This window comes from Gadus macrocephalus, chromosome 8 (assembly GCF_031168955.1).
Source record: "Gadus macrocephalus chromosome 8, ASM3116895v1".
Classification (NCBI taxonomy): domain Eukaryota; kingdom Metazoa; phylum Chordata; class Actinopteri; order Gadiformes; family Gadidae; genus Gadus; species Gadus macrocephalus.
Genome location: NC_082389.1, coordinates 9,125,803 through 9,138,282, shown reverse-complemented (window position 1 = coordinate 9,138,282; position 12,480 = coordinate 9,125,803). Strand labels below are relative to the sequence as shown.

The window sequence follows — 12,480 nt, the reverse complement described above, 5'->3', positions numbered from 1 at the left end:
TTGGGATAAGCACTGACGTATGAACCAGAATGTTCTTGACCAAACCGGCCCGTTCTATTGGTCAGGCGATCCACGACTGTTGCTTAGTTTTCCTGTTTACAAATGGCTGTGAAATAGAATATAGTTTGTTCAGATACGGCTTCCATTATGTGCTCTGTTCATTGCCGTTGACTACACTGTCATACAGTGGCGCTATCCCGGTAGATGATGTGCTGGTATTCTTTCAAGCAGAGCTGAGGTTATCAAATAATAATTTCCATTCTTTTGTCCAATCCAACCACACGTTATGTCTTCGGCTCTGTTGGACATTTAAATGTGTTGGTGTGGTTTTCTTCACCACTGTGCCTCGCTAAAGCATAGAAACCAGTTGGCTGCTGCTCTGATTTTTGCCAGAACCTCCTCTTTGCTGAGCAATGGGGATTACTGTATCATTCATATTGTCACATCGTTCTGTGGTTCATTCTGCCTGCTGCACTGAAGCCCAAAACCTGTACTGACCAGATCCGTCATTATGAGCCGAATCCTATGGACTTGAAACGGGCATCTACAAGTGAAATAACAAGAGCCTTGTATTGGAGCCGTGAACTGTCGGGGGGGGGGGGGGGGGGGAGGAGGAGCTGCTTAGGGTGTTGTCCGTCTCCGCTAGGGGGTGATTTGTATCTCTGAACAGCTCCAGGATGAACAGACGCACTGCTGCAACCATCACCCCAGTTCTCTCATACCCTGAATGCTGCCGTTGCCATGACGCCATCAGAATGTGTGTGCTTGTCACTGTGCGTTTGTCACTGTGTGTGTGCGTGCGCGTATGTCATTGTGTGTGCGCGTATGTCACTGTGTGCGTGTGCGCGTTTGTCACTGTGCGCTTGTCACTGTTTGCGTGTGTGCGTTGGTGACCAATGGAAGAAGGGAGAGAGGGCTTGCGTTAACGCATTGCTTTCCCACCTCTCCCTCCACCCCTCATGTCTGTGCACTGTAGATGACTCAGACCCAGGGCAGACGAGTGAGGCCTGGGCAGAGAGATTAGTGCCTCCCTGCAGGATATACGCAGGTAACCCCCCCTCGCCCGTTTGGAGCCTGAGACTTGACCCCACCTTCCTGAACACCACCTTTTTTTTAAGTACCAGCTCCTCTTCCTCCACACCCGACCCGTTCTCCCTGCAAAATGCACACACTTGCACACACTTGCACGCGTGTGTGATTTCTTCCTTTTTGTTTTATGTTGTCCTGCATGCGCCCCTGTAGGCGCACATGCATGTGTAGTTGGTGAACACAGACTGACGCAGAGGGATGGGTGGGGGGGGGGGGGATCTTTCCACGGTCTTAGTACCTCGTAATGCACCGAGCTGCATTCGTTTCCATTTCTCCTTTATTTCCCTTTTTTTGTTCCGGTTACTTCCTCTCCTACCTCATGCTTGTCATCTGTCTCTCTAACGCAGATACAAGGAGAGGCTCAATTGATGGTTTCGCTGTGTTTAACCCCTACCCCCTGCTCCCCCTCTCTCTCCCCCCCCCCCCCCCCCCCCCCCTTCTTTACAACACCTCCCCAACACCCTCTAACCCCCCATGTCTCCGTCTGTGTCCGCAGATAAAGATGGAGGCCCCGACAAGAAGAAGGTTAAGAAGGAGTCCGGGGGCAAGAAGTCCCAGTCGTCCACCCTGTTGTTCGGCTACCCTCTCTCCGAACGCAAGCAGATGGCTCTCCTCATGCAGATGACTGCCAACAGCCCAGGTCTGGACCGCTGCCTGGTCACCGCCCCACCCCGCCACTTTTACCGCAACCTCTCAAGATGGCTGTGGCTAAATGTACCTTTCTGTTGAGTCACCGTGATTGTGACATCAGTCGGGGGAATAAGGCCCATGATAGGTCAAGGTTGATCTGAGGACGGGCACTTTTTGTTTTGGTCCTAATATTAGCTGATGGCTGTGTACAACAGAATGCATCATGGGATATTTTTTTTTTGTGATGCTGATTTTGTTGAGAGGACTCGAGAGTTGCAGCACTGTAGTTTTAAACCAAAGTAAATGCGCCACAACTTAGGCTAGGGCAAACTTTGTTATCCCAGGTCTTGCATGAAGAACACTGAGGCACGTTCGAATACAACAGATATAATGAAATAATGAAATATCTTACGTGATTAATGACTTGATGACAATGAACAGAAAACCCTTTCTACCAACACGCATAACATTTTTAGCATCAAACCATCACAAAACTAATATAATCGAGTTTTCTTTTTTTTATTGAATGTTTTAGATATATCTGTACATTATTTTAGATTTGAAAATGTCCTTTTTGACCATTCTGTGTATTTTTTTTCTAGGCGTAATTTCAAAGAGAGACGGCCTGAATAAATACATCATATTTTCAAACTCAAAATAAAATTTTGAGTTTGAAAAATAACTAAATAATCATTATGATTTTATTTTTTTCATAATCGAGCAGCCCTAGCGTCAGCAGACGCGCCAAACTGCGTTTGGGTAAAACAAGTCTTTGCCCTGTTGCTCCACTCTAGCGCCGCTGACTCATGCCCTCCCTGCCCCTCCAGACTCCACCCCCAGCCACCCGTCGCAGGTCACCCCCGTGCCCAAGAGGGTGGCCAGCAGCAGCGCGTCCAAGCAGAAGGACAAGGTCAACAAGAGGAACGAGCGCGGGGAGACCACGCTGCACCTCGCCGCCATCCGCGGAGACTCCAAGCTGGTCAAGGAGCTCATCAGCCTCGGCGCCGACGTCAACGTCAAGGACTTTGCCGGTACGCATTTATTTTGACATTGGGGTGGTTTGTAGTTCTCCGTGCAGGAGTGGGGTTAGTACCCACTGTCGTTGCGTCGGACGTAGCGTCAACGTTATGCTATTGTTTGTCCGGGGCACTTGTTGCTATGAACATACCGACGGTAACGACAGCGATGTATATTGTTGTTTCTCTTTCTTCTGGCTATTGTGGCGATTGTAAGTCGCTTTGGATCAAAGGATCTGCTACATGTGAATGTTTGTCATTCAATCGAATGCTATTTGTTCTGTAGTACTTGAAACAAGGCATATTTCCCCTCAAAATTTATTCATAAGTGGGATACTCATTAGGAGAAAAAAGCAAATATTAACCCGTGCTCATGGCGTTCCCAGGCTGGACGCCGCTTCACGAGGCCTGTAACCTGGGTTACTACGACGTGGCCAAGGTTCTGATCTCCGCCGGAGCCGAGGTCAACACCCAGGGGCTAGACGATGACACGCCCCTCCACGACGCCTCCAGCAGCGGACACAAAGACGTAAGGACCCGCCCTTTGATTTATTGTTAAGTAGTGATCGGCCGATATTTGCGTTATCTTACGTATATCGGCATCCGTCGATGTATATTTTTTTCCTTTTTCTTGTTTCTTTTTTTTTGAATATTTTTTCCATGCATCATTTAGACAGCTCAAGAAATTTTCCTTTTTTTTTAAATTTTTTTTATTGAGACTTGTCATTTGTTATCATCATTGTGTAATTTTTATGATGTAAATCGAGGGAGCTATATTATATATTGGCTTAAAAATGGGCTAAAATCAGCGTAGGAGCTGGAGCAGTTGGAAGTACACAGATGTTTTGGGAAGGAAATGTGTTATGACAAGTGTGTGTCTGTTTGTGAAGGGTGTTGAAGAGCAGATAGTGACCCAGAGTCAGACATGAGTCATTTTGACTGGGAATTAAACATGACCTGAGTAAGGATTGTGGGGCTGTAGAATATTTCGAAAAGATTTGATTAATAAAGTCCTCCTTGTTGGAGAGGTAATCTGGTTCCTGATATCCCAACAGCAGTGTTTCTCCTCCCTGTCACTGGACCGTAAAAGCCACCACATTTCTCCTAATAGTGTGTGTGTGTGTGTGTGTGTGTGTGTGTCCTGCCTCAGATTGTGAAGCTACTCCTACGCCACGGCGGTAATGCTTTCCAGGCCAACAAGCGTGGGGAGCGGCCCGTGGACGTGGCGGACTCCCAGGAGCTGGAGCAGCTGCTGAAGGGAGAGCTGCCCCTGTCCGACCCAGAGGACAGCTCCTCAGGTACAGCCCCTCTCCACTGCTGGCCCTAATGGACTGTGGGTTTATCGGGAGAACCTGGGATCTTACAACAAAGCTCAATAATGGCAGCGGTGTAACAATATATCAAATTATTATTAATTCTGGATTTATCTTTTTCTTTACACGTCGATGGATAGGATGAAAAAAGGTTATTTTCGTGGCTAGACAATAAATTAATTGCTGTATATCACTGGTATGTGTCTTTGCTGGTACAGTTGTAGTATGTTCAGCTTCTGCAGATGGTTGGTTGTATATATGAGTGAATCATATCAGATGAGTGTTCCACAAATGTCAAAACAAGTTTACATTAGAATATGCAATATGCAACCTAATCATGGATATGCTAACTGAAACTGGCAACACGATTGAGCGTTGATCAGCAGTGAAAGCTGCTCCTTGGAGACGCGCTAACGCCGTTCTCCTGTCCTCTGATCCCCCAGACTCTGAGGACCCGCCGTCCGTCAACCCGTCCAGCGTGGACGACGACCACATGGAGGAGTCGGACGGAGAGAAGGACTCCGAGGGCAAGCCGTCCGCCCTGAAGGCCTCGCCCTCCGTCTCCGGCCTGGACGAGTACGAGTTCAAGGACGAAGAGGAGGAGGAGGAGGACGATGACGACGAGGAAGAGGAGGAAGAGGAGGAGCCGGCGCTGAACGACCGACACCACTACAGGAGAGATCTGCGTCAGCGGGAGAAGGAGGAGCGGAACCACGTGACGGCCAAGCCCAGCGCCAAGGCGGATCCCCCGCCCTCCTCCTCAAAGTCCAAGAAGCCGAAGGCGACGGTGCGAGTCCTGCACTGCAGCACAGACTCCTCCAGCGACGAGCTGGACGGCCTCGCCGCTGCCCCCCTGGAGAGGAGGGGGTCCCCCTCATGCTCCCAGAGCACCGCCGACGCCTTAAAGGCGGAGCCGGCGCGCGTCAAGAAGGACGGCGAGCAGAAGGACAAGGGCAAGGTGAAGAGGAAGAGCAAAGGACAGAGCAAGAACAAGGAGAACCAGGAGGACGGCGGCGGCGCCAAGGAGAACGGCAAGGGGCCGGTGTTCTCTGCGGCAGCGGCGGCGACGGAGAGCGCCGAGAAGGGGCGCGGCGACGAAGACTCCTTCAAGATGTCCTTCAGCCCCAAGGACGACTTGTCGGTGCACCTCTTCCACCTGTCCTCGGTCAAGGCGCCCAAGCTCAACCACGGCCTGCTGTCGGACAAGGCGCCCACGCCGCTGAAGCAGGAGAACGCTAAGACCAGCGCGCCGGCGGCCGACGGCCCCGCCGACGCGGTCAAGTACAACCACTACACGGACGCCGTGGACTACTGCACGACGGAGGGCTCAAGCACCAAGGGCTGCAAGCACAAGGAGAAGAGCAAGCACCAGCAGCGGGAGCCCCCCCCGGCGGCGGCAGTGGCGGTGGACGGCGACGAAGGCAGCCGCAGCCCCTCCAAGGACGGCAGCCTGGGGAACGTCGCTGAGGGCCCCGACGCGGCGGCGGCGGCGAGGAAGACGGACGCCGACGGCAAGGTGGTGAAGAAGCACAAGCTGAAACACAAGGAGAAGGAGAAGCACCGGCGGGACTACGAGGTGGACCGGAGCCGCCACCGGCAGAAGGAGGCCCGGAAGGACGGCCACAGGAATCTGGAGTTCGACCGCGAGTTCTGGAAAGAGAACTTTTTCAAGAGCGACGAGGCAGACGAGCCGCCGCCGCCGGCTACAGGGAAGCGTGATGGCGAGGGCAGCGACGGCTGCCCGCCGCAGAAAGCCAGAGACGGCTCCCCCGTGAAGGAGGAACGCCCGGCGAAGGACAAGCACGCTGGCCGCCAGGAGAAGCGCTCCCGGGACGAGAAGGAGAAGTCGGTGAAGAAGGAGCGCAAGGAGGACAAGGGGAAGGAGGGGAAGTGGAGCGAGCGTGAGGAGTGGGCCGACGGCCACGGCTCGGGACGCTTCCCGGCCGAGCCTCCTCAGCAGAGCTCCGCCGCCGCCGCCAAGGAGGAGGAGGAGGAGGAACGCGCCGTGAGCCTCACTCCGGCGGAGCTGGAGCCGCCGCAGGAGCAGCCCGCCGAGAAAGCCACCAGGGACCGGGGCGACAAGAGGCCGCCGGCGAAGGAGCGCGAGGCGGAGCGGACGGAGAAAAGGCACCCGGAGAAGAAGGTCAAGGCGGAGCCGGCGGACCGGCCCGAGCCGCAGGCCTCGACGGAGCGCTGGAAGGAAAAGGAGAAGAGCGCCGCCAGCTCTTCCTCCCACTGCCCTGGGGATAAAAGCCACAAGGAGAGGGAAAACGAGAAGCTGAGGTCGGCGTCGGCGTCGACGTCCGCCACCAAGAAGCACCAAGAGGAGAGCAGGAAAAACAAGGAGAGGAACTCGGAGAAGCGCAGCGAGCGGGAAAGGCCGGAGAGGGACTACAATGGTGGGGAGCACCGGGAGAAGGACCGGCCCGGCACGGAGAAGAAGAGCAAACCGACGGAAAAGCCCTCAGAGAACAGTAAACCTGAGCGCTCCAAGGAGAAGGAGGGCGACAGGAAGAAGAAAGACAAGATGAAGGACGGCGCTCCCGGCTCGGGCTCCAACCTCAAGTCCCTCCTGGAGGAGAAGAGGAGCTACAGCTCCGAGAGCTCCAAGTCCGCCTCCCTCAAACCCAAGGAGGAGGTGGCCAGGACGCCGGAGAAGGAGAGGGACCGCCGCGAGCGGGACCCTGACAGACACCGGGACAAGGACCGGCACCGTGAGCGCTCCCAGTCCACCAAGCTCAGCCGGGCCAAGGCCGGCGAGGCAGACGCCGAGCGGGTCAAGTCCAAGCCCAGCGACGCCGCCCCCGCCGTCGACGCCGAGCGGGCCAAGTCCAAGGCCTCGCCGGCGTCCCGCGACGCCCGGCCCAAGGAGAAGAGGCTGGTGAACGACGACCTGATGCAGACCAGCTTCGAGCGCATGCTCAGCCTCAAGGACCAGGAGATCGAGCAGTGGCACCGCAAGCACCTGGAGAAGATCAAGCAGAAGGAGCGCGAGAGGCTGAAGCAGCGGCCCTCGGCGGACCCCTCCAAGCCCAAGAGCAAGGACAAGGCGGCCAAGACGGCGGACACCTGCCTGAGCAAGGAGCTGCTGCGCTCCAAGAGCTCCGAGGCCGGGGACAGCCAGAGCCGGGAGCGGGCCCCCAAGGACGGCACCGGCTCACGGACGCTGTCCCTCGACGGGAAGAGCCTGTGCTCCCTCAGCGCGAAGGTCATGGCGAGCATGGACGGCGCGCTGAGCCGGTCGCCGAGGCCCGACGGCGAGCGCTCCGGCGTCATGTCCCGGTCCGTCTCCATGGTCTCCGTGGCGAGCTCGGAGGACTCCTGCCAGGCGGCCGTGCTGACACCCCGGCCCGCCGAGTACGACTCGGACTCCCAGCCCCCGCTGCTGCAGTCGTCCCTGGCGTCGCTGCGGGCCGCCCAGTCGCCGTCGGCCCACGACAAAGACTGCGGTGGTCTCCCGGAGGTGCCCCACAGCAGCTGGTCGCCGTTGTCCAACAGACACGAGACCCCTTACCTGAGGGCCATCCTCGATGAGGACGCCGGCGCGGCGGCGGAGGACGGGAAAGACGGCGCCGACGCGCCGGAGAACCTCCCTCTGCCCGTTCAGCCCGGAGCGGCCGAGCCCGGAGCGCCGGAGCCCCCGGCAGACCCGGAGGAGGGCTCCCTCGATGACTACGCCCCGCCGCAGCACACCGGGGAGAAGGCGGAGGGCGACGCCCACACGCAGCGGGAGGAGTCCCGGCCCGAGTACTTCCCGGTGTCGCCGGCCTCCTACCGGGATGCCTCGTACAGAGACGCCCCGGACAAGGAGCCACTCAACTCCGAGTCCAACGTCTCCTCGGCTTGCGGGACCCCACCGAGGGCCCCGGAGCAGAGGCTCCCGTCTTCCTCCGATGAGCCGGCCCCAAAAGAGCTGTACTGGCCCCTGCTGAACGCGCATACCGAGGAGGAGGGCGCCGGGGACAGCGGCGCGACGCTCGAGCCGACGGCGCCGTCCTCCTCCTCCGCACTCTCTGCGGACACGTCGGGCCTGACCGACGCCCAGGAGCCGGCCCCCTGGCCCTGCCCACAGAGGGACCTCTTCACCGCCACGGAGAGCTCACAGCCCCGATCCGAGCCCCTGGAGGCCGTGGACGTCGACCGCGAAGAGAAACCGTCTGAAACCGCCATGGACACGACCGCCGCCGCTGCGGCTGAAGGAGCCGGATGGGATGGCGAGGGGAGCGCGTGGGACGGCTGTGAACGGGAGCGGTCGGCCAGCCCCCCCGTGCCCTCCTCGGCCTTCACACACATTCCTACCTTCGAGGCGGAAGAGCCGGCGGCGGCGGCGGCCCCCGGCAGAGCCAACCCCGAGGCCAGGTGGGCTCCGGAGGAGTCCGACATACACGAGCAGCTCTACAAGAAGTCCAAACTGTCCACCGACGGCAGGCCGTCGGACGCGGCGCCGCCGGAGAAGGCGGAGCACAGCGCGGCCGGGCCCTCGTCCCCCGGGTTCTACTGCAGGACCCCTGAACACAAGGCCGAGGAGACGCACGTCGCCCCCCAGACCACCGAGACCACCACCGACGACGACGACGTCAACAACAACAACGGCGGCGCGGAGGCCAGGCATGCGTACGTGGAGGGCCTCTCCGCCGACGAAGGCCCTGCCCCGGACACGGCCACCGAGCCGAGCACGGAGCCGGGCCCAGAGCCGACGGAGGCCCCCCCGTCCGAGGAGACGCAGGAGTCTTCCTCTACCTCTACCTCCACCTCGTCGTCCTCGTCGTCCGCCGCAGGAGAGCCGAGCACCTTCCGGCCCCCCCCCCCGGCGGACCACAGCGGCAGCACCTCGGGGTGTTCCTCCCCGCAGTCGGGGGACTCGGACAGCTCCGGCGCCAAGGCCAAGGCGCGCTGCCGGGACCACGACGACCCGGACGCCGCCCCCGTGGCCCACCCCCGCAAGAGGAAGATGCCCAGGGCGTCGCCCTCGCAGAGCGGGGCTCCGCTCCCGCCCCCGGGGAGGGAGACCGGTCAGCAGCAGCAGCAGCAGCAGCAGCAGCAGCAGCTGCAGCACCAGTCGCTGGCGGCCATCGTGGACTCGGTGAAGCTGGAGGAGATCGAGCCCTACCAGACGGAGCGGGCCAACCCCTACTACGAGTACCTGCACATCCGCCGCAAGATCGAGGAGAAGCGGAAGGTGCTGTGCAGCGTCACGCCGCAGCCGCCGCAGTACTACGACGAGTACGTCACCTTCAACGGCTCCTACCTGCTGGACGGGAACCCGCTCAGCAAGCTGTGCATCCCCATGGTGAGTGAGCCACCACGGGGTTACCGTGAGATCACGGGGTTACCGTGAGATCACGGGGTTCAGAAGACCTGCTGAAGGAGATCTAAAACGCAAGTTCGCTTGAATAAAGACTGTGGCAGTAATGGTCTGCGTTTCTTTCTGTCTTCTGCAGATTACTCCCCCGCCGTCATTACCTGAGCCGCTGAAGGAGATGTTTAAACAACAGGAGGTGATGCGGATGAAGCTCCGCCTGCAGCACAGCATCGAGAGGGTAAGGTTTCACTCCTGGGCGTATTTTTGCAGGCAGTCTGCTGCTTACGTGGTAATCTTCCAGTGGGTTCCAGTTTCACCGCACTGGGGAGCTTGACTCCTCTTCTTTTGAGGGTGTTCATTTTTTTCCAAAATGTGTGTACTGGAATGTTCATCGGAAAATGATTCAACCCAAGTATTGAACCCTTTACCCTTTTATAGATATTGACCGAACTTCTGCCTCTTCTATGTTGTCCCACAGGAAAAACTCATCGTTTCCAATGAACAGGAAGTTTTAAGGGTCCATTACCGGGCCGCAAGAACACTAGCCAACCAGACGCTCCCGTTCAGTGCCTGTACCGTCCTACTGGATGCAGAAGTGTACAATATGCCTCAAGACGTCCAGGCAAGTAGCAGCACGTCATAATCAACCTTGAGGGCTGATTATGGTTCACGCAGCGCAGTGACCACGCAGACACTTTGAGGCGGTCGGGAACGTTTGTGGTTCTGCGTTGGGTTTTAGCGAGCGGACCAATCACAGCCCTTGCTGCTGTGTCGCCTCGACGGAAGGTTATCATTTTTGGGAGGCGCACGTCAGGCCTTTGCGATGGACGCAAGGAGGGTCCGTAAGGGGTCCATGACCCCCTTGCGTTGTGTGAACATGGGACCATAATCAGCCCTTCAGGAGCTGTAGATGAAGGATTTCCTGAGTTTTTTTTTTTTAATGGAACGGGGCAGATTATTATCAAGCACAATGCATGCGTCAGAAGACCCAGCCCTTGATTCATACTACCCCACCAACCCAGATGATGTACTGCTGTAAAGAGAGCAGCATGTTAACCATTAGAAACACCACCTCCTTCAAAAGCCCTGTATAAATACAAATCTTCATCACTACGTCTTGACACACCATCACAGCTTTTGATGTAGGATCAAACCCGTTATTTCTAATCAAGTTTTTTGGTACTTGTTTATATAACATCGGCTCATATAAACTGTGTTTCATGTCTTCTCTGATGTCTGTTTTAGACTGACGACGGCAAAACCTCGGTGAGAGATCGATTCAACGCCCGTCAGTTCATGTCCTGGCTGCAAGACGTGGACGATAAGTTTGACAAACTGAAGGTGAGGTGGTCACTGTGCTGTGTTGTCGCCTCGGGCTCCGGCTCTGTTAATTTTTTCTTTCCCATGTGGACTTTTCACCCTATAATTGTGATGAAGGGACCCACACACTCCCTCCATTGTATATTGACGTTTGCAGGGACTATAAACGAGTGCTGTCAAGCGATTAAAATATTTAATCACATTAATGTCATATCTAACGCACGATTAATCGTGAGCAATCGCGATTAATCACAATTCTTTTTTCTATGCTAAATATCCCTTGATTTCTTTGTCCCATTTTTTTTTTTTCTCATTTTAATGCTCTTATCAACATGGAGAAGTGCATCGGCTTGCCTTGTGCAAATGTTTTTTTATTGATAACAACATTGGCATATACTGATCAAAACAGGAGGATACAAAAAAAAGCCTATAGTGCAATTAAACGAACATACAAAGATACTGCCTTGAACATAGCAGTCAGGCTACTGCTTCTTTGTTTTGAGCCAAAGCAAAAAAAAAAAAAAGTTTGTAAAAAAATAAAATAATTGCGTTAATCTTGCGATAAAAAAATTAACGCCTTTAAAACGCGTTTAACTGACAGCACTACTATAAACGCAAAAAAGATAAGGAAGTGGAGTCGTTTGCGTCAGCAGTTGGGTCACAAAGGAAAGTTTTGAGGGTGTACAGTTAAAACGTTCAAGCAGCACCGTAAACTATCCATAATTGGCACATTCAGGGCACGATCAAATACAGTGGTCCTTTTAATATAAAATAAATATGCAGTACAGCTATCCAACGGGACCTCTAAAATAAAAACAATAGGGTTTCAAGTTCCAACCCGTTGGCTTGGCCCCCTAATAACATGGACTTCAACAACTGAGATCCCAATCAGGTGAAGAAAAGCAGTACTGGCTTTGTGTTTCAAAAACGATCAACGCCACCTCTAGGCCAACAGGGGAACTGCATGTTAGTCAAACCGGGCATGGCTGCTGCTTCTCCTAGCAGACGACCATACGCATATCCCCCATGTCGTGGTCCTAGCAGACGCCCTGCCTAACGTCCCCCATGTCGTGGTCCCCCCCCCCCCCCCCCCAGACGTGCCTGCTGATGCGGCAGCAGCACGAGGCGGCGGCGCTGAACGCGGTGCAGCGGCTGGAGTGGCAGCTGAAGCTGCAGGAGCTGGACCTCGCCACCTACAAGTCCACCAGCATCTTCGAGATCCCCGAGTTCTACATCCCCCTGGTGGAGGTCAACGACGACTTCGACCTCACGCCCATATGAGAGTGTGGAGCGGAGGGGGGAGGGGGGGGCTCTCTCTCTCTCTCTCTCTCTCTCTCTCTAACGGCAGACGCAGTGTTGTTTTCCGTCTCCTGTTCCCCCACCTCCCCCCCATCCACCCACCCGTCACAGGAAGCTCAACGCTGACGTGTCCAGAGGACGGGTCACGTGGGGAGAACGCGAACCCCTAGGGGAGGCTGGGATCACATGGGTGAGGACGGATGGGATCCAATGGGGGAGGACAGATCAGACTGGGGACGGATGGGATCCGGTGGGTGAGGACGGATGTGATGGGTCTAGCGGGGGTGGGGGGTGGGGTGGGGAGGGGGGCAGAAGAGCAGCATGGCCGAGCACTTAACGGCCACGGGTATGAACGCCAGAGAGCACTTAAGATACGATTTGCATCCATTGAAAAAAATAAAAAAGAGATAATAACAAGCATGCTCTGACAGAGTAGGGGGGGGGGGGGGGGGGCGCGCTATTTGTACAGGATGCAGGACTGACTAACCTGAGAAGCCCCCCACCGACCAGG

General features: G+C 56.0%; 1 protein-coding gene across 3 annotated transcripts in view; it reads left to right on the top strand.

The window, feature by feature from the left end:
• ankrd12 (ankyrin repeat domain 12) overlaps positions 1–12,480 on the top strand; it is a 28,788-nt gene that overhangs the window by 15,363 nt on the left and 945 nt on the right. For 2 of the 3 annotated variants that reach the window (XM_060058644.1, XM_060058643.1), the window contains exons 4-13: positions 977–1,048; positions 1,586–1,729; positions 2,547–2,750; positions 3,122–3,264; positions 3,886–4,033; positions 4,492–9,338; positions 9,490–9,588; positions 9,829–9,972; positions 10,596–10,691; positions 11,766–12,159. In XM_060058644.1, the coding sequence (XP_059914627.1) occupies positions 977–1,048; positions 1,586–1,729; positions 2,547–2,750; positions 3,122–3,264; positions 3,886–4,033; positions 4,492–9,338; positions 9,490–9,588; positions 9,829–9,972; positions 10,596–10,691; positions 11,766–11,951 (6,083 nt within the window). In that variant the 3' untranslated portion in view covers positions 11,952–12,159. The remainder of the gene's footprint in view (positions 1–976; positions 1,049–1,585; positions 1,730–2,546; positions 2,751–3,121; positions 3,265–3,885; positions 4,034–4,491; positions 9,339–9,489; positions 9,589–9,828; positions 9,973–10,595; positions 10,692–11,765; positions 12,160–12,480) is intronic. The other variant, XM_060058645.1, reaches the window with a different exon arrangement.